General features: G+C 49.4%; 1 protein-coding gene and 1 long non-coding RNA gene across 25 annotated transcripts in view; both read right to left on the minus strand.

Annotated features, from left to right (window-relative positions):
- Positions 1-19,149, minus strand: part of ZMYND8 (zinc finger MYND-type containing 8) — a 125,065-nt gene that overhangs the window by 86,976 nt on the left and 18,940 nt on the right. The window contains exon 1 of one of the 24 annotated variants that reach the window (XM_019972522.2): positions 6,740-7,270. The exons of the other annotated variants lie outside the window; for them this stretch is intronic. Coding sequence (XP_019828081.2) covers positions 6,740-6,818 — 79 coding nt within the window. The 5' untranslated portion in view covers positions 6,819-7,270. Of the gene's footprint in view, positions 1-6,739; positions 7,271-19,149 lie in introns of those variants that run through there. 24 annotated transcript variants of the gene reach the window in all.
- LOC139186607 (uncharacterized) lies at positions 1,547-6,733 on the minus strand. The gene is made up of 2 exons (XR_011570253.1): positions 2,389-6,733; positions 1,547-1,812 (listed from the first exon to the last, which is right to left on the minus strand). It is a non-coding gene; the product is annotated as an uncharacterized lncRNA (long non-coding RNA).

A 19,149-nucleotide genomic window follows, 5' to 3' on the forward strand; every position in this document is an offset into this window, starting at 1 on the left:
CAGAGATCAACAGAGAGCTGCATTCTCACCCGCGTCTCATCTGAAAAATACAAACGCCACCCTCGACAATCCGTTTCTATTTTTATTCTCCCCGTACCTCATTTAAACACAAGCATTCACACAACCATCCTATCTTCACCTGCAAAGATCTGAATCCGTTTCATGCCTGATGGCTCTCCCACTAGCTGACAGAGGCCTGAGCCCCTGCTATGCTTGAGGAATGAAAACTCCAGGGACCAGAGGAGCACAGGACTGTGCCAAGAGCACAGGTGGCAGAATGGGATACAGAGTTCAGAAAGATGACTATCTGCGAAGATGGCCTGATGACGTTCCCCAGTTCCAGGGTTAACTCTCGGGCAAGTCCCAGCATGCGGGCTCTGCTGTGTGTGACCAGCCTGTGTCTGGGATGGTGGCCAGAGCTGCTGGGGCAGATCACCAGGGCCCAAGGGCTGGAGCACCCTCCAGCATGCTTCAGACAATGGACCACTTTTGCAAAATCCAATCCACACCAGGGAGTTCTCTCTGCTCACCAGGCAGGCTGCAGGAAAATCCTGAACAAACGTTTGGAGTGCTGCACTGAGACCAGCCCCGAGAGGAAATTAAATGCTAACCACAGGCACCTTGAGGGAGAAGAGACCTCAGAGTCAAGGGGCCACCCCACAGACATCAAAACAGCGGCCTGGAGAGCCCAAAGGGATGGCTCAGAGGCACACAACAGCTAGTTAGTGGGGAAACGCACTAAAAAGATGTAGCCTAGGACTGGCAAGTTTCCCCGGAGAGAACCTCCTCTCATTCCCACAGGGATCCTCACCCCACATCACCATCATACGTGAAAATGCGCACGTTCTCCAGAGGGTCTCTGACCTAACAATCTCCTCCTAGAAACATTCTACAGGCCTGGTCACAGGGCAGCAAAGCATATACAAGATGATTCAACTGCAGCACTTGGTGTTACAGCTAAGACTAGAAAGCACTTCCGTGTCCACAAACTGGGAGTTGGCCTGAACATACAGTGGGATACAGCCATGAAGAAGAACAAATCACCTTGAGACAAACTGACGTGTGATAATCTCCAAGCTTCTGGGTCAGGTTAAACAGCATGAAAATACCAATGACGCTCTCCACAGAACTAAACAAATTACAATTTTAAAATCTGTATAGGAACACAAAGACCCTGAATAGCCAAAACAATCTTGAGAAAGAAGAACAGAGCTGGAGGAATCACACTCTCTGACTTCAGACTATATTATTTAATACAAAGCTACACTCATCACAACACTTTGGTACTGGCATAAAAACAAGACACGAAGATCAATGCAACAAGACAGAGAGCCCAAAAATAAACCCACACACTTATGGTCGATCTATGACAAAGGAGGCAAGAATATACAATGGAGAAAAGACAGTCTCTTCAATAAGCGGTACTGGGAAAACTGCACAGCTACATGTAGAATAAAATTAGAACATTCTCTAACACCATGTACAAAAAAGCAATGCATGTCTAGCACCAATAATAGACCAAAAGACACAGCCCAAAAAAGATGGGTTGGTTTGGGTTAGCTTGGTTTTTTTCGGGGTTTTTTTTTTTCTTCTCCTCCATTTTGTTTGGGTTTTTTGTTTCTTTTTGAAAAAGATGTTTTCATATATATTCATATTTACATAAGCCTAAAATACTCCTAGTTGAACACAGAAGCGTAAGTTCTTAATGGGGACCGGAGGTTGCCTCAGGGGAGGAGAATCTGCAAGGAGTGGACGCAGGACTTCTTTCTTCTTTCTGCTGTGTATCCTGCTGTACTTGACCATGTTCCTGAACTACTTTAACAAAATAAGGAAAAATAAAAAGGAAGTATTTAGAAGGTACAGTGTCATATTTAAAAAAAAAAAAAACAGTAGGTGCAAACCAAAGCCAGTAATGAGCAAATGACAGAGGCCTGACTCAGGATAAAAAATGTGACCAGATGTACAAGCTTAGGGTTGATCCGTGCGGGCCTACAGACCCCAGGAAGGAGCTTGAAATTTGTTCTGTGTGCATCTAATAAATCCAAATAACCCCATTTATGTATCAGAGGACAGGTGTTTAACAAAACCATTTTGGGGGCTCAAAGGAGATGTGTCCCAGGAGAAACGGTACCCAGGCCAGGCAAAACTGAAAGCCACTGGGCCAAGGTGCTGCTTCTGTACGTATTGTTCCCTTAGTGCACAAAGTTTGAAGGAGGAGAGCACTGGAGCAAAGTCAGGCCAGTGGAAAGCTAGGACAATGTTTGGGGAAAAAACAAATAACCACTGACTCCTGAACAACAGGGGTTGAGCCCGCAGCCACCACCACAGCTGAAAATCCACATACTGCTATCTCTGCCTCAAAAACAAAGGAATGGGTAAAGGACTCACCAAAAAGCAGGAAGCTGAAGCAATCTGGATAGAATCAGGACTCAAGCCCTGGTTTTTTGTGATTCCACATACTGTGATCTGTAATTGAACACAAACTTTTCCCCTCACTTAAAAATTGGTAAAATGAAAATGCGTGCGTGCTCACTCAGTTGCGTCCGACTCTTTGTGACCCCCATGGACTGCAGCCTGCCAGGCTCCTCTGTCCATGGGATTTCCCAGGCAAGAAAATTGGAGTGCGTCGCCATTTCCTACTCCGGGGGATCTTCCTGACCCAGGGATTCAACCTGTGTGGCCTGCATTGGCAGGCTGATTCTTTATCACTGAGCCACCCGGGAAGCCCAAAATGAAAAGACAAGTATTCTATGTATTGAAAAAAAATCCACGTGTAAGTGGATCAGAGTAGATTCAACACGTGTTCTTCCAGAGTCAAGTTTAGTGTATCGATGTTTCTCAATGGAGTACTAGTGGATTTTGGAAAGGATGGCCCCTCCTCATTGCAAGGACAACCCCAGCCCCCTCATACCCACTGCCATTGATGGTTCCAAACACTGTGACAAACAAAAGCACCCCAAATACTTCCTGAACCCTCCCAGGAGTGGTACCAGCCTCCTGGAGCACCTCAGAGCTAGAGTATGGGGCACAATGAATGGAACCCACAGCCCAGCCCACGCCTGGTCAACCTCTGGGGCCAGAAATGGCTCCAGCTCCTCCCTGGGCCATCTAAATCATCCGCCTGTGGCTGAGATCTCCTAGGACAATGGTTCCCCATCCAAGTGTTGTCCCCACACTAGCCGCAGCATCACCTATGAATTTGCCGGAAATGCATGTTCTCAGGCTCCATGTCAGATCTACAGAATCAGAAACTGGAGCAAGGCCCAGCAATCTGGGGTATAAGCAGGCTTCTGGAGGATTACGGAGAAGGCTAATTTGAGATGCTCTCGCCTGTGTGTTTAGGAGACAGAGTCTGAGTTCTCCAGTCTCAGGAATTGCCTTGCCTTCCTCATCACCATCTAGAGGGTTGGTTCAGGACCCCAGGAAACAGAAGCCAGGAATGAGGCAAGGAGAAAGAATTGAAACAGCTGAACAACTCTGCCTCCTTCTCAGGGCCTCGGGGACACATCTGTAAAATGGGAGGAAAGGTAAGGAAAGGGACCAGACCAGTTCTTACCCGGAGTCCATGAAAGTGCCTCAAGGCCCCATGAGCTGCCTGCCACAGTTCTATACGTGGATGCAACTTCCTGAGAAAGGGGGCCTGAGCCTATTTCACCTTTTTAAAGGTGAATCGACTCTAAAGATCAAAAAGCTACAGGACCAGAGGATCCTAAAGTCTTTTAACTTTGAAATTCTTTAATGATACATGAAAGAGCAGGATGGGGAGGGAGTCACTAGAAATGAATATACTCATAAGCCATTGAGAGTGGAGGAAACAGTTTTCCCCAAGGCCACCGGGAAATAAAAGGGCAGGAGGGTCTAACTCACTGAGAGGAGGGGGTCTGACCCAAGACTGCCCACACCCAAGAGGATCCTCAACCTTCTAGTCTGAGCAAAACAGAAGAAAATCCCCAATTCTGTTCCCGGTTACACATACAGCAACTTGCTCCGGAGTTAAGGTGAGTATCTGTACAGTGGCTATATCCAAGAGGATACAAGAAATTTAATAGAATCCAAACAACAGACACATCTGTCAACAGCAGAGGCTCTCACTGAAGCCTCTTAGGGAGAAAAACTGAAAAATGCCTGTTGGATTCAGGGTCCTTCTGAGATACGAGACAGCAGGCTGGCAGCATTCTGACTACCAGCCTACCCACTCCAGTGGAGGCCAGGCCTCTGCTGGTGATAGAATGGTGGGTGGGAACCTTGCTGTAGTCATGGTAACAAAGCTGCCTTGAAGACCATTTCCAGAAAGCTGAGTCAAAGGTTTTTTTTTTTTTTTCCCTTTATGATGATTTAATTCTGACAGGGACATATTTCTAAATGCATTTCATGTATAAATTTGGAACGATGATGACACACACCCACTGTGCACCGAATCACCAGGGAAATGGTTCACCCTTGATCTGAGAGACCTTCCTGGCCAAGTGGCAGGACCTGGGATGCTCTGGGCCTGGCCCACACCCACTCCCCCAAAGTCAGTCTGGTTCTGAAGGAGTTAACATGGGCAAGAGAGCAGAGCAGAGAAGAAAAGGCCAGGAGCTGTGACTCAGGAAAACAGCTTGGCATGGAGCAGGAAGCAGAATTTCCCCTCCTGTGACATTTCGCTGAAATCTTAATAATATGGCAAGTCTCCTGGGTATTAGGAGCCAGGCTTGTGATGCCATCCTCCCCGAACCCGTGTCTTGTGAAAGGCCAGAAATAATCCCACTCAGCCCTTCCTAGATGTCCCTTGACACAAGGGACGCCCTCCTCCCAGATAACGCACCCACAGGTAGCAACAGCTAAGATGCGCTTGTATTGCACACAATGCACCAAGCCCTGTTCAAAATGCCTCCCGTGTCCTTCCCTCTAAGTCACCGGCCCAAGAGCACACAAGCGGCCAGGCTGGGATTCAAGCCCAGGCAGCAGAACTCCAAGGCCCACGGGTTGGGCCTCACCCCAGGGAGAGAGGCTTGCCTCAGGTCTGTTGCCCGAAAACGTCCTAATTCAGGGTCTTTGCGTTCAACAGCACACACTCCTTTTGCTCTGATCACACAGAATGTGGGGGTTGCGGTGCTCCAGGAACCAGAAGGAAGATGGAAAATTGTGACCGTGTCACTTGCAACGATGCACAATACTGAAGCACATCCCACCTCCCAACCCTCACAGGTGGCACCACAGCCTGGCTGGCATCACAAAACAGGCCAGTGGGGAGTGGCGCTCCACAGCCATCTCCCTTCCCCCAACACTCCTCCCCAGTGTCCATCCATCCATCCATCCAGGCACCCCTGCCCCCACCCACATCCGGCACCTGAGTCACAGCTCCCCCGCCCTTCTCCAGAGTCCAGGAAATGACACACCAATTACAGGGAATTGTCTCCTCCAGAGAGGGAAGGGGCCCCAGCCGAAGGCCAGGCGCTTCCTGGGGAGGACCAGCCCAGTAGTGTGTTTTTATGGGTGTTAAATTTCCCTGATGCTGTCAATGGCGGGGCGGCCGGGGGGGGGGGGGGCTGAATGAAACAGGCCTGGACCAGCACCGAAGGCCACAGAGGTGGGGTGACCCACCATCAGCTGGCTGGAGATGGACAGTCTCAGGCAAACCCGTACAAGCTGGTCACCCTACACTGAAGTCAGGCCGGGCGGCACAGGATACAGGGCGGTCAGGACACGTGAGAGTGCAGCGTGGCTCTAAGCAAGTTCCTTAACCTCTCTGTGCCTCCACGCTTCCTTCCGGCAGATGGAGATGGCGGTACCCCACGGAGTAATCCACAGATTAAACAGAGTTAATTCATGAGATACTCTTGGTAAGACAGAGAGGAAGCACTGGATAAACAGTAGCTAGTTCTTTTAAAAAGCAACACACATCCCCCTTCTTTCTCATCTTCCTCCTCTTCCATCCTTCTCCAAAAACAGAGTCGATTTCTCCGAGAAAGCATGCTAAATCAAGGCCACAAATTCTGTTACGGAAATACCAGCCTATATAGAAGGAGCCCAGGACGTGATGTCTCCACGTCCATCAGATCGTACAGAGTCCAGGTTTCCCCCTGCCACAGCGAAGGCAGGGGCAGGGGCAGACCGGAGGCCTGCGGAGGTTCAACCACGAAAGCAGGCGCCATGGCTGCCAGCCTTCATCGTGGCCTCCTTCCAGCATGACCACAGGCCGCTTTTTACCAGGAGCAGCAGAGCCCAGCGCGGCTCATCCTTTCCAAGCCTTTCCCAAAGACGCAGAGCAGGTACCCTGACAGACCTCCCTCCCCAGGAATCCTTCAGGCCCTCTCCAGCCAGTCATTACATCATAATGAAACAAAAGCCCGGAATTTCCTCCAGGCCCGGAGCAGAAAAGGAGAGGAATCTAGAGCAAAACGTGGGGGCAGGGAGGGGACAACGGTTCTCTTGCCACGGACCAGGTCCCAGCCACGAGGAACGAGTGAGTGACCGAAACGCTCAGGTGAACAGTCTGCGGACCAGGGACCCACAAAATCTGGAAGACACGGCCGCGACCTGGGCCTCCCAGGGAAAGGCCACCCTGGCCTAAGCCGGGCTCCTTTAAAGGTCTCCCGCATGTGACTGAACTTCCAGATCAGGGAAAGAAGGGCTGGAATGCAGATGAGGAAACGGGTCGTTCTCAACTTGGGGGACACGTCACTGGACCAGAATCTGGGTACCTCGGAGATCCAAGCGAGCGAGGGGCAGATAACCCTGCGAACGGGGCGCTTACCTGCCATTGAGAAAGCTCTGCCGTTCGGAGGGCCTAGCCTCTCTTTAAAAGAGAACAGAGGCTCACACACGGCACACATTCCTGCTTCCGGATGCTCAGCGGCCTCTCCCAGGGGGAGGAGGAAGCGGCAGGGCCGGCAGGCTAAGAGTCACTGCTTCCCAGGCCGGCCGGCGGGGCCGGGACAGCCTCGCCTCCCTGCAATCAGACAGCCCGAGGCCCACGACAGGCCTCTGTGTCCCCCAAGCTTGCAGGCTCTCATTTATCACCCTCAGCAGACAGCGGCTCGGCTGAGCTGAAAATCTTCAGTGCCAGCACCAGAGAGCCATTTATTTCGCTGATGTGAATAAACACAACAAATTGCATGGTTCTACTTGGCCCGACTGAGAATATCAGAAGGGAGGTGGGGGTGGGGGAAATGAAAGTTGGGGTGGCTTGCATTTTGAAGGTGGGTTTTTTTTTTTTTCAATAATTGTTTCCAATTTAGTTCTGATGCGCCTCTCCCAGAAATGAGAAAACCATCTTCCCACTGTACAGACTCAGTCTCCCTCTCCCCCACCCTCCTCCCTTTCCACCTCCCTCTTTCTCCTCTCTCTCCCCCACCCAATAATGCAGAAGTGGTGATTAATGGGCACATTCATATGTAAAAGATGAACTTCCAAACTCTCACGGCCAGACAGAGAGAAGGCTTCCAACAAGGGAAGGAGAAGAGGCTGATTTACAAATGAATTCCCTGTTTAGCCTTCAATATCTAGAGGCAATGGAAACCAAGTAGCCCTTTCTCCTTCCCCCACCCCGCCTCCCCCAATCCCAGCTGGGATGAAGCCTCTGGAAAAAACGACAACATCTCAACAGGAATTTCCTGGTTCCCGAATGCCAAGCTCTTTCAGGCTTTACAGAGCGAAGGCAGGGCCCAACTCCCTAAGAAAAAAAACCGCTGTGCCCCACCCACCCCCCTCAGCAGGTCTAGGCCCAGAAGGCTGGCAATCCAACGCGTGTACACAGACGAGGCCTTTAAAGACCCGCCAGACTGCCACAGAGAAAATGTGGAGGAACCAGTCGCCCCCAGCCTTTACAGCGCAGCTGGCCGAGGAGCAAGGTCACAGGAGTTGGTCCCGGTGCCCCAAGCCCGTGTGCATTATTTATCCGGGCGGCAGGGACTCGGCTCAGGTTCTGGAAAGCTCAGGTGCTGGTGGGTGGCTTTCAAACTGCAATGGGGAATTGCAGCATCAGAAGGCCAGTTCGGAAACAAAAAGACTGCCAGCCGCCAGCTGAAGTAGCAAAGTGGGCTGGAAACGAAAGGGGCCACAGGGAAGGGGGTGGGCAGATGAAGGAAGAGGTGCTGCCCCCGGTGGTAACCAGGCAACGTTCCCCACCCACCCTGGGCGGGGTCTGGCCTCTCTATAAGTCGCCTTAATGAAGACAAAGAAAATTCTCTAGAAGACACCAGAGAAGAAGGGACAGGCCCTCTAGTCACCTCATTGCCTCTTTTCTTTTTTTTTTGGAGGAAGCAAAGATGTTAGGCCCAGAATGTCACTCAAATTACCCCGGTCAAAAGGACGCCCTAACATCACCCGGATATGGAGGCCCCCAGGCTTAAGTGTGTACAGAAGCATGGATTAGCACAGCCCCTGCAACACGCCGTAAGAGGAAAGTCAAAGATGGGCAGTAACTCCAATGTCATCCATAGGGGACTGACGCGCCGTCATGAAATAGGGAAGGAAGCACGTCTTTGTGTACTGGCGTGGGGCAAAATCCAAATGCAAAAAGGCCAGAAATAGAACCTGGCTGAAAGAAATAGGAGCTGCATGGGCTCCGGGTTTGCAAAGGCCTGGAGGAACACCCAGGAACATCAGCCAGCACGGAACTCCTCTTTGAATGCTTTCTGATCCCAGTCACGTATTTAACTATTTAAGGTATTTTTAAATGGCCATGGGGAGAAATGGATGAGAACAAGATTTATGGGGCTCCCAGTACATGCCAGGGACCACGTCTGCACCCCACCCCCCGCACGCAGGAGGAATTCAGAACATCTCCCACACCCCACCACCCTCTCCCTACCCTGGCATTAATGAGGAGCTGCTCTTAAGGGGCTCAGGTGTCTGAAACAGTGAAAAACTGGTTCTCAACCCGTTCCCCTCAGGGGACACTTGGCAATGTCTGGAGACACTTCTGGCTGTCACAACCAGGCAAAGAGGGGGTTGCTACCTGGACTCTGCGTCCAGGGGTGCTGCTCAACAGCCCACCGTGCTCAGCTCAACTCCCATCCCAGTGAATGATGGGGAACAGGACATGTCAATAGCCCCCGATGTTGAGAAAATCCCTGGCAGTAAAGAAACTTCCAGGGAGTTGCCAGGCAGGTCTAACTCTGTGTCAATACACCACCCACGAAGGTTTCTGCAGCCATGAAGAAGGAAAATGATGCCTTATGTTTCACCTGGCGGCCCTGACTTCAGATTTCAAAGAGAAGAAAACAATGGGATCAGTCAGTCAACAGAGAGTCACTGAGAAACTCCTAGACATCTGGGCTCCCTGAGAAACCACCCAGGGAAGGGCCCTGCCCCGCTGGGAGGACAGCCAGAGACAAACCGTACTAACAGCTCCCGACACAACTGTGAACCGACTGACTCCCCACTGCAGCTCTAGGAGGCAGTGGGGCCAGAGACTCCCCCCGTTTTACTGATGAGGAAACTGTGGCCCAGAGAAAAGCAAGCCCGTGAAGAAGTGACTAATAAATAATGGATACAGAATATATTCCACCTAGAAATACTGAATGAGAAACTGATTGCAGATGGACAAAAAGCTGAGCAGGACAAATACTGGGAATTTGTGAATAACACACTGGGGAGAGAGTATAACCAGGACAGGATCTCTGCGCTTTCTTTCTCAAACTTGGCCTGTGTGAGTCACAGCTGATATTTATTAAGAAGCTACTTTACAAATCCTCCCCCAGATCCCATGAGGTAAGGATGGTTTTTGTTTGGACTTTCTGCTTTGGTTCTTGGCCGTACCACATGGCGTTTGGAACTTCCCCGACCAGGGATCAAACCTGTGCCCTGCAGTTAAAGCACAGAATCTTAAACCAACGGAGTACCAGCAAAGTCCAACGATGATGGTTTTGTACCCATTTCATCGGTGAGAGGTGAAATCACCTGTGCCTTAAGGCACTCAGGTCAAAGCAGCAGACTGGGGCTCCATCATAGCTGGGTCCCACTCCAAAGACAACACCCCCTCCCCCAAATCAGTCAGCTGACTTCCCTGAAGTCCAGGGTGCCACCTTGTAATTCTCTATCACTACGGGCATGTTTACCAGGGGGGATTCCCTGCTAGCTCAGCTAGTAAAAAAAAATCCGCCTGCAATGCAGGTGACCCCGGTTCGATTTCTGGGTCAGAAAGATCCCCTAGAGAAGGGAATGGTTTCCCACTCCAGTATTTTGGCCTGGAAAATTCCATGGGCTATCACAAAGAGTCAGACACAACTGAGCGACTTTCACACACAAGGGCATGTTTGGTGCCAGCCAACGTCAACACAACAGTTGTTCAGCACGTGGACTTTGGAGCCACACCCCACCAGGTCTAAATCCGAGCCCTTTCACCAAGTCCTTCGGCAAGTGACTTAACCTCTGTGCCTAGTCAACCCAGCTGTTAACTGTTAAAGACTCTTCCTTCAAGGACTGTTAGGAATAAAAGAGGTCTTGTGAGCACAGTGAACAGCTCAAAACACCACCAGTTATTACTGGTAGGTAACCTCGGTGCCAGAGCAAAGACATAAACCCAGAAATTTCAAACCAGTTTCCCCCAATCATTTTGCCTCTTCACCTTGATTTGCCCCCCAATGAGGCCTTCCCAGCCTGTTCCTAAAAAGGGTTCACTGATGGGAAATACCAGACTTTCATAGTAAGTCCTCCCAGGCTGGCACAAGTTCAACCAAGCCAGCTTCAAATCTCCTCAGGGCTCAGGATTTCCTCCCAGATCAAAGAAGAAGCACCAGGTTGGTGGCCCACAGACCCAGCCCGGCCGTGACCTTCCACCCTAGGATGCCTCCTAACGCCCTCTCCTCCCTACTCAAGTGAGACTCAGGAAGCCTGGGAGAGCGCTGGCCTCAGAATCCTAGTAATCCTCAACATGCGTGAAGAATGCCAGACCTGGCAGGGTTAGGATGGAGGCATGGAAGTGCCTACGTGGTGTCTGGCACACAGCAAGTGCTCTGCAGAGAGCTGTTCCTCCCCTGCCCACCCTCCTCCTGCCGGTTCCCGTTTGGCCCGCCCTTCACAGTGGCCACCATCTTGATCCCAGCCCTGGGACTATTCACTTGCCCTTGCCAGCAGCCTTCTTCAAACCTAAAGGAAATAAGCCGTCCCCTACTTAAAACCCACTGCCAAGGGGCTTCCTGCAGACGCCCAGCATCTTATCAGGACTCACCACGCCCGCAGGGATCGGCCATGCCCATCTTTTACCCACCTTTCTTTTACTCAATGATAACCACAAACAGCTTATTTTATGGCTCAGCTGGTAAAGAATCTGCCTGCAATGCGGGAGACCTGGGTTCGATCCCTGGGTTGGGAAGATCCCCTGGAGGAGGGAAAGGCTACCCCACTCCAGAATTCTGGCCTGGAGGGTCGCAAAGAGTCGGACACGACTGAGCAACTTTCACTTTTAACCACAAACAGCCCCGAAGGAGCCATCTCATTTGTCCTGGCTGATTCTTCCACCTGGCACGTTCTATGCCCAATCTTCCCATAGTTGGCAACTTCTACTTTTGACCTCAATAGTCACCTCCCCAGAGAAGCCTTCCCTTACCAACCCAGTCTCCGTGGCTTCTTCTATCATCTTAAAATAGTTTCCGCCCCCACAGCCCGCCCCTTCACTGAAGTCATCTCTAGCTGGAAATTATCAAAACATTCTCTTTTTTACTGATTCGCTAGCTTATTGTGTCTCCTCCAGAATGAGAACTCAATCTCAGTTTTTCTGTGTTTCTTTGCTGTAGCTCAATGACTGACACCCAATGTGGCTCAGAGGCAGTCCCCAAACACACTGGACCAGCTAAATGAAGTGTGATCACAGCAAACTCCAGTTTTTCTTCCCAGGTCTAAGCATTTGTCCCGGGAAACCAAGACGGCCAGAGGGTCTTGGTGAAGCGGGCAGGGAGGATTACACAAAAGGGAGCCTGGCCATTCCAGGGTCTGAAAGAAACTGAAGGAGGAAATTCCCTTTTCAACAGGTACTCCGCTATTCTCACTTCTGGCCTAAAGAGCCCATTTTCCCCAAAGGAGGAGATTAAGTGAGGATTTATATCTTGAACGTGATGGGGCCTAGCAGCTAAATGCAATTACAGAGAAACCAAAGGCGGAAAACTCAGAAGGGTTTTCTCTGGCCACTCATTTCCTAACTCCCTCCATTCTTCTTGGGGAGAGCTATTGTTTCAGAAAGATTTAGTGTTAGAAAAGAATGACTTTCTCCAGGGAAAACACACTCCCAACTGGGAGACTCCCCACTGTGATGATTGTTTACCACACCTCTTAACCCAGATTCTTCTCCCTTTTTCTTATCAAACCTTTTTAAGGCCACCGAGGTTCTCTTTTCCATGCCTCCCTGAAGGCTTGCCTGGACTGTCCAGCATGGGCCTGCAAGACGAAAAAAGGGGCCCATCGCATGGGCACTCATCCATGGGAAGCCAGCAAGATGGGCTCGGCTTCAAAAAGGGGAGAGTAAAAGATGACTTCTCAAGTTCATCTTCCCTCCATCCCACTCAACAGGCATGCAACAAGAGAAATTAACTCTGCTCTCTTCTGTCTCCATCTTTGTTTCCCTGGGCTTCTCAGATAAAAGCATTTTCACCCGGCTTGAGGGGAGTCTCGATTTGAAAGATATTTGTCAAGTAACTCTCAGCAACTACTAATATGTCTGGTCTCAACCCAAGAAAGAGCAGCCTGGTTTAAAAGATGGTCCCCATGTTCCTGTGTGGGTATGGGCGGTTACTAGAGGCTGGTTAAGAAGGTGAAGGGCAAAACCAGGTCAGTCTTACTAGGAAGAGGGCCCAAGTGACAGCTGATGAGATGAGCCAGTGATCTAGAAGAGAAGCAATGGCCAGGAAATCATCTAAGCAAACTGACAGCCCTGGCCTGGGTGGGAGATGGCCCCACGGAAGGATTCCAGACTGCATTCAGCCCACCCCTCACAACTGTGTGATTCTTTAGTTGCTGATATTTAGAAATTGGGAAAAACTGATCTAGAAATCCAGATTACTAGCTCCTCTTTAAAAAAAGAAAATTAAGATCCAGCCACAAAAAGTCCCCATTTCCACATGGTACGATCCTCCAGGCTGCTTCCCCTACCCTTAGGATGGAACATGAAATTCCCCATTTGCCAAGGTTTCCATCATTCCTAACTGTCAAGATAATTAATCGTAACCTTGAAAATCCCTTCAAGGCAGAGCAGAGAAGGGCAAAGCAGGTAAATAGTAGGATAAGAGATAAAGGATGCTTTGCTAAAATGGCTAAGATCGAGACAATGCAAACCCAACGTGGTACACCTTTGTTTATATTTTTCTAAGAGGAAGACAAAGGACAGATGAAAACATATCAAACCGTCAACTAGGTTACCTGGCAGAGGATTTCTGAGCTTTTTCTTTGTATACTTCAGCTTGTTGCCAGGAGATGAACTGACTTTATCATTTGAAAAAAATTCAGGGACTTGCCTGGAAGTGCAGTGGTTAAGACTCAGGTCTCCACTACAGTGGGTGCGGGTTCATCCCTGATCTAGGAATTAACATCCCACGTGCTGCAAGGTGTGCTCAAAAAAAAAGATTAAAAAAAAGAGAAGAAAATCCAGGGCTTCCCTGGTAGTTCAGTGGTAAAGAATCCGCCTGCCAATGTGGGAGACACAGGTTCAATCCCTGCTCTGGGAGAATCCCACAAGCCACGGAGCAGCTAAGCCCATGCACAGCTATGAAGTCTGTGCTGTACAGCCTGGGACCTGCAGCTACTGAAGTCTGTGCATCTTAGAGCCCATGCTTCGCAACAAGAGAAGCCAACGCTCCACAGCGAGAAAGTAGCCCCTGCTCTCTGCAACCAGAGAGCAGCCTGCGCAGCAACAAAGACCCAGCTCAGCCAAAAGTAAATAAATAAAAATTTCTTTTTTAAAAAAAGCAAAGAAAATCCAATCAACCACTTTATTCCCTTAGTTTCTATTTCTTGCAAGAGAGTCTTCATTCAAAAAGCATTTATTGAGCAGCTACTACAAATCACTGGTTTAGTCACTAAGTCGTGTCCAACTCTTGTGACCCCATGCACTGTAGCCCGCCAGGCTCGTCTGTCCGTGGGATTCTCCAGGCAAGAATACTGGAGTGGGTTGCCATTTCCTTCTCCAGGGGATCTTCCCCACCGAGGAATTGAACCCAGGTCTCCCGCATTGCAGGCAGATTCTTTACTGACTGAGCCACGAGGGAAGCCAGGACTAGAAATCGCTAGCCCACATTAAAGAGGTAAGAAGACCTGGTCCCTGTTATCAGTTCAGGAGGAGACACAACGGGAAAAGAATGCAACAACAGAGGCTGAAGGCTGGGGAGACGGGGGCCCAGCACATCCTGGATTCTTTTTCCCCCAGCCAGTGCACCAAGATGCCAAAGAGCCTGGCAGAAAGGCAGTTCAGAGGGGCCTGGATAGCAAATACCAGTTGAGAAGATGGGAAGATAGCTGTGTTCTTTTCTTTGCGGATCTTTTCAAAAAACAGCAAGCCCAGGAGAATCTAATCAAGGGAAATTTAAGACACTGATAAAATTATTTTTTTAGCATGTTCTGTGCTGAGCCAATCCGTAGCTAGATGTTTCCACCTACTACATCCAGCACGACATGTTAATGTATGGAGAGTTGTAATGCAGTGCCATCCAACAGAACTTTCTATGGTGATGGCAACATTCCGTATCTGGGCTATCTACATATCTGGACAGCCTCTAGCCACGTGTGGTTACTGGGCACTTGCAATGTGCCTAGTCCAACTGAAAAAGGAATTTTTATTTCAATTAATATAAACTGAAACAGCCTCAGAGTAGCTACCTAATCAGACAAGCCTCGCTTTAGAAGCTCAAGCTGGTTTTAGAAAAGGCAGAAGAACCAGAGATCAAATTGCCAACATCCGCTGGATCATGGAAAAAGCAAGAGAGTTCCAGAAAAACATCTATTTCTGCTTTATTGACTATGCCAAAGCCTTTGACTGTGTGGATCACAATAAACTGTGGAAAATTCTGAAAGAGATGGGAATACCAGACCACCTGATCTGCCTCTTGAGAAATTTGTATGCAGGTCAGGAAGCAACAGTTAGAACTGGACATGGAACAACAGACTGGTTCCAAATAGGAAAAGGAGTTCATCAAGGCTATATATTGTCACCCTGTTTATTTAACTTATATGCAGAGTACATCATGAGAAACGCTGGACTGGAAGAAACACAAGCTGGAATCAAAATTGCCGGGAGAAATATCAATAACCTCAGATGTGCAGATGACACCACCCTTATGGCAGAAAGTGAAGAGGAACTCAAAAGCCTCTTGATGAAGGTGAAAGTGGAGAGTGAAAAAGTTGGCTTAAAGCTCAACATTCAGAAAACGAAGATCATGGCATCCGGTCCCATCACTTCATGGGAAATAGATGGGGAAACAGTGGAAACAGTGGCTGACTTTATTTTTCTGGGCTCCAAAATCACTGCAGATGGTGACTGCAGCCATGAAATTAAAAGACACTTTCTCCTTGAAAGGAAAGTTATGACCAACCTAGATAGCATATTCAAAAGCAGAGACATTACTTTGCCAACAAAGGTTCGTCTAGTCAAGGCTATGGTTTTTCCTATGGTCATGTATGGATGTGAGAGTTGGACTGTGAAGAAAGCTGAGCACCGAAGAATTGATGCTTTTGAACTGTGGTGTTGGAGACTCTTGAGAGTCCCTTGGACTGCAAGGAGATCCAACCAGTCCATTCTGAAGGAGATCAGTCCTGGGATTTCTTTGGAAGGAATGATGCTAAAGCTGAAACTCCAGTACTTTGGCCACCTCATGCGAAGAATTGACTCATTGGAAAAGACTCTGATGCTGGGAGGGATTGGGGGCAGGCGGAAAAGGGGACGACAGAGGATGAGATGGCTGGATGGCATCACCGACTCGATGGACGTGAGTTTGAGTGAACTCCGGGAGTTGGTGATGGACAGGGAGGCCTGGTGTGCTGCGATTCATGGGGTCGCAGAGAGTCGGACACGACTGATCTGATCTGATCTGATCTGATACAACAGACAAGGGAGGAAGTTCAGCAGGCAAGCGGGATCCTTCAGAATCCTCCACCCATGCTTAAGGGAAGAATCTGGTAGTAGCCTTCAAAGCAAAATGATTTGGGGGCTAGAAGTGTTTGTGGACTTGCCACCTTCAGCCTAGGTTGGAAATTTCTCAAACCTTCAGGATGTGTGAGAAGGTCTGATCTGAGCAGATTACCATCCTGTCCTTTTCCTGGCCAATTTAGGGTACTTTCCAGGGTGATTTCTTTTTTCTTCACCACGCTTGCAGCTTGCAGGATCTTAGTTCCCTGACCTTGGATCGAACTTGTACCCTCGGGTAGTGAAACCATGAAATCCGAACCACTCGACAGACTGCTAGGGAATTTCCCCCGGGAAGGTTCCACAAGAGGGGAGCCTGGGTCCCCGAGGACGTGGAGAAGACAGGTCCCCAGGGAGAGCAGCCTGGAAGGATGAACAAAGGTACGACCCGGTGAGGAGCAGGAGGGAGCCGGCAGGCACTCAGGTTGGACAGGCTGAATAGGAGGGGCAAGTTCTGCAGGGACACTGACCAGAGTCCCAGAAAACACAGATGGAGCAGGGCCTTGAATCTCGACTCAGGACTGGGGTCATCTTCTGGAGCCACCAGCAGCCCAAATCAGGCAAGCAAGACAATCGCACTTGTGTTTGGAAAAGGGCCCATTACAAGTGGGCTTAATACCTGGGGAAGGAAAGAAATCAGAGGGAAGGGGGCCATTTCAAAGAGCCCCATATCCCTGGGGGGAAAGACAGATAAGCCACCGATCATTTCAGAGAGAGAAGAAATTTGAGCTTAGGTAATTATTTCCAGGCGCGGAAGATGCTGGAAACAAAGCCATCCACTCTAGCTGAAAGGCTGCTTTTACTTCCTTCTCCAGGAGTTCTATCCACCTGGTAGACAAAGTCAAGTCATTCACTCATTCATTCAAGAGATATATTTATTGTGCTCCATCTGGAACAAGTGGTGGTAAAACGGGCACCAGGGAAAATAAGATGCACAAAAACAAGAGGCAGGACCCACCCCCACCTGGAGCCGGAGCACCCAGGGCAGGTAGGATGTTGGGAGAAAAAAGAGCGGGGAGGACCTTCCTTCGGAGGATCTGAAAAGATCAGTGTGGCTGGAGTAGAGAGAAAGGGGCACACAGAGGCAGGAGGCTGGAAAGGCAGGCAAGGCTCACACACAAGGATATCAGGATTTTGCTCTTCATCCTAATACCAAGAAGCGAGCCCTTAAGACTTCAAAGCAGGAGGTGGTAGCTGAAAGAGAGGTTCCTTTTAGAAAGATCAGGAGGGTAGGGCAGATGAGAGATGGGAGCCCAATTAAAAGACTACTGCGGGGACTTTTCTGATGGTCCAGTGGCCAAGACACCCCACTTCCAATGCATGAGGTGCAAGCTTGGGGGAACTAAGAGCCCACATGCTGCTGGGTGAAGCCAAAAAAAAAAAAGACTAGTACAGTTCACTGGTGATAACCTGAAGAAGAGTGGTATGTACAATGTATTATTGTAAGAAAGCAACAAAAAAAAGGCAAAAGGATAGAAGAATCAAGGCTCAGTCCCATATCCTGGCCTAGCCAACTGGCAGAGTCCTGGCTTATTCACCATGGGAGAGAAGCAGGTGTTTTCTTGGGGGAGCAGGAGGGAAGGTAGACAGTGAAATCAGTTTGGGACATGTTGAGTTCGAGACGCCCATGACCAACAGGTCGGGCAGTCAGGTAGGCAGCTAGCCCTCTGCATCGTAACTCAAGAAACATCTAGGCTGGAAGTAAGATATTCATGAGTCATAAAGCCACAGATGTGGGCGAGATCACCCAGGGAAAGAACATGCTGGGTAAGATGAGGAACCAAGCTTTCAGCGACGCCGTGGTCGGGAGAAGAGGAGGAGCCAGGGAAATCAGAGGAAAAGCACAAGAAGAGGCAGGTTCCAGGAGAAGAATGATCAGCAGTGTCCACTGCCTCTGCTAGGTCAGGGCACGAAGTGCTGACACCATCCCCTGGAGTCTACAGGAAGCCCGGCGGGAACTGCTAACATGCAGCGTCTCCGTGGATGCCACCACGGAGCTGGCAGAACAAAGCAGGAAGTAAGGAAACCAAGACCTAAGTACTGACATTCCTTTTACCAAATTTGGCTATGGAGAGGCCAGAAAAAGGAGAAACACTAATAGGAAGGATGCAGGGTCAAGAAAGGGAATGTGGGAAAGACCCGCGCGTGTTCAAAACTCTGTACATTACTCAAAAGGCTAAACGCAGAGCTACCCTATGACCCCGTAACCACACTCCGAGGTCTACATCCAAGAGAAATGAAAACATACACCCACATAAAAACTCATCCACTAACGTTCACGGCTCCGTTCTTCATGACAGCCAAAAAAAAAGAAACAACTCAAGTCCATCAACAGATAAATGGATAAACAGAATGTGACAACGGAATAATGTGGTGGAACATTATAAAGTCATAAAAAGGAGTCAAGGAGTGGGGTGAGGGGACTCCCTGGTGGTCCAGTGGCTGAGACTCTACGCGCCCAACACAAGGGGCCGGGGTACAATCCCTGGGCCAGGGAACTAGATCCCACATGCTGCACCTAAGAAGTGCACATGCCACAAAGCTGCTTGCCACGACTAAGACTCAGCACAGCCTTAATATAAGCAAATAATTTTTTTAAGTGGTATGTGCTACAGCATGAATAAGCATAAGAACATTAATCTACAAGTAAGAAGTCAGACATGAACGTTCACATCCTAAATGATTCCATCTATACGAAATGATCCAGGTAAGCAAATCCAGAGAGGAAGAAAGCAGGTTAGTGGTTACCAGGAGCCGGGATAAATGGGCAACGAATGGGGAGTTACTGCTAACGGGTCAGGGAGTGTTTACTAGGGTGATGAAAATGTTCCAAAATAAGACTGTGGTGATTCACTGAACGAAGCTTCCCTGGTAGCTCAGCGGTAAAAGAATCCACCTGCCAATGCAGGAAATGAGGGTCTGATCCCTGGGTCGGGAAGGTCCCCTGGAGAAGGAAATGGCAACACACTCCAGTATTCCTGCCTGGGAAATCCCATGGACAGAGGAGCCTGGCGGGCCACAGTCCATGGGGTTGCAAAGAGTTGGACACGACTGAA

The sequence above is a fragment of the Bos indicus genome, chromosome 13, assembly GCF_029378745.1.
Source record: "Bos indicus isolate NIAB-ARS_2022 breed Sahiwal x Tharparkar chromosome 13, NIAB-ARS_B.indTharparkar_mat_pri_1.0, whole genome shotgun sequence".
In the NCBI taxonomy this organism is placed as follows: Eukaryota; Metazoa; Chordata; class Mammalia; order Artiodactyla; family Bovidae; genus Bos; species Bos indicus.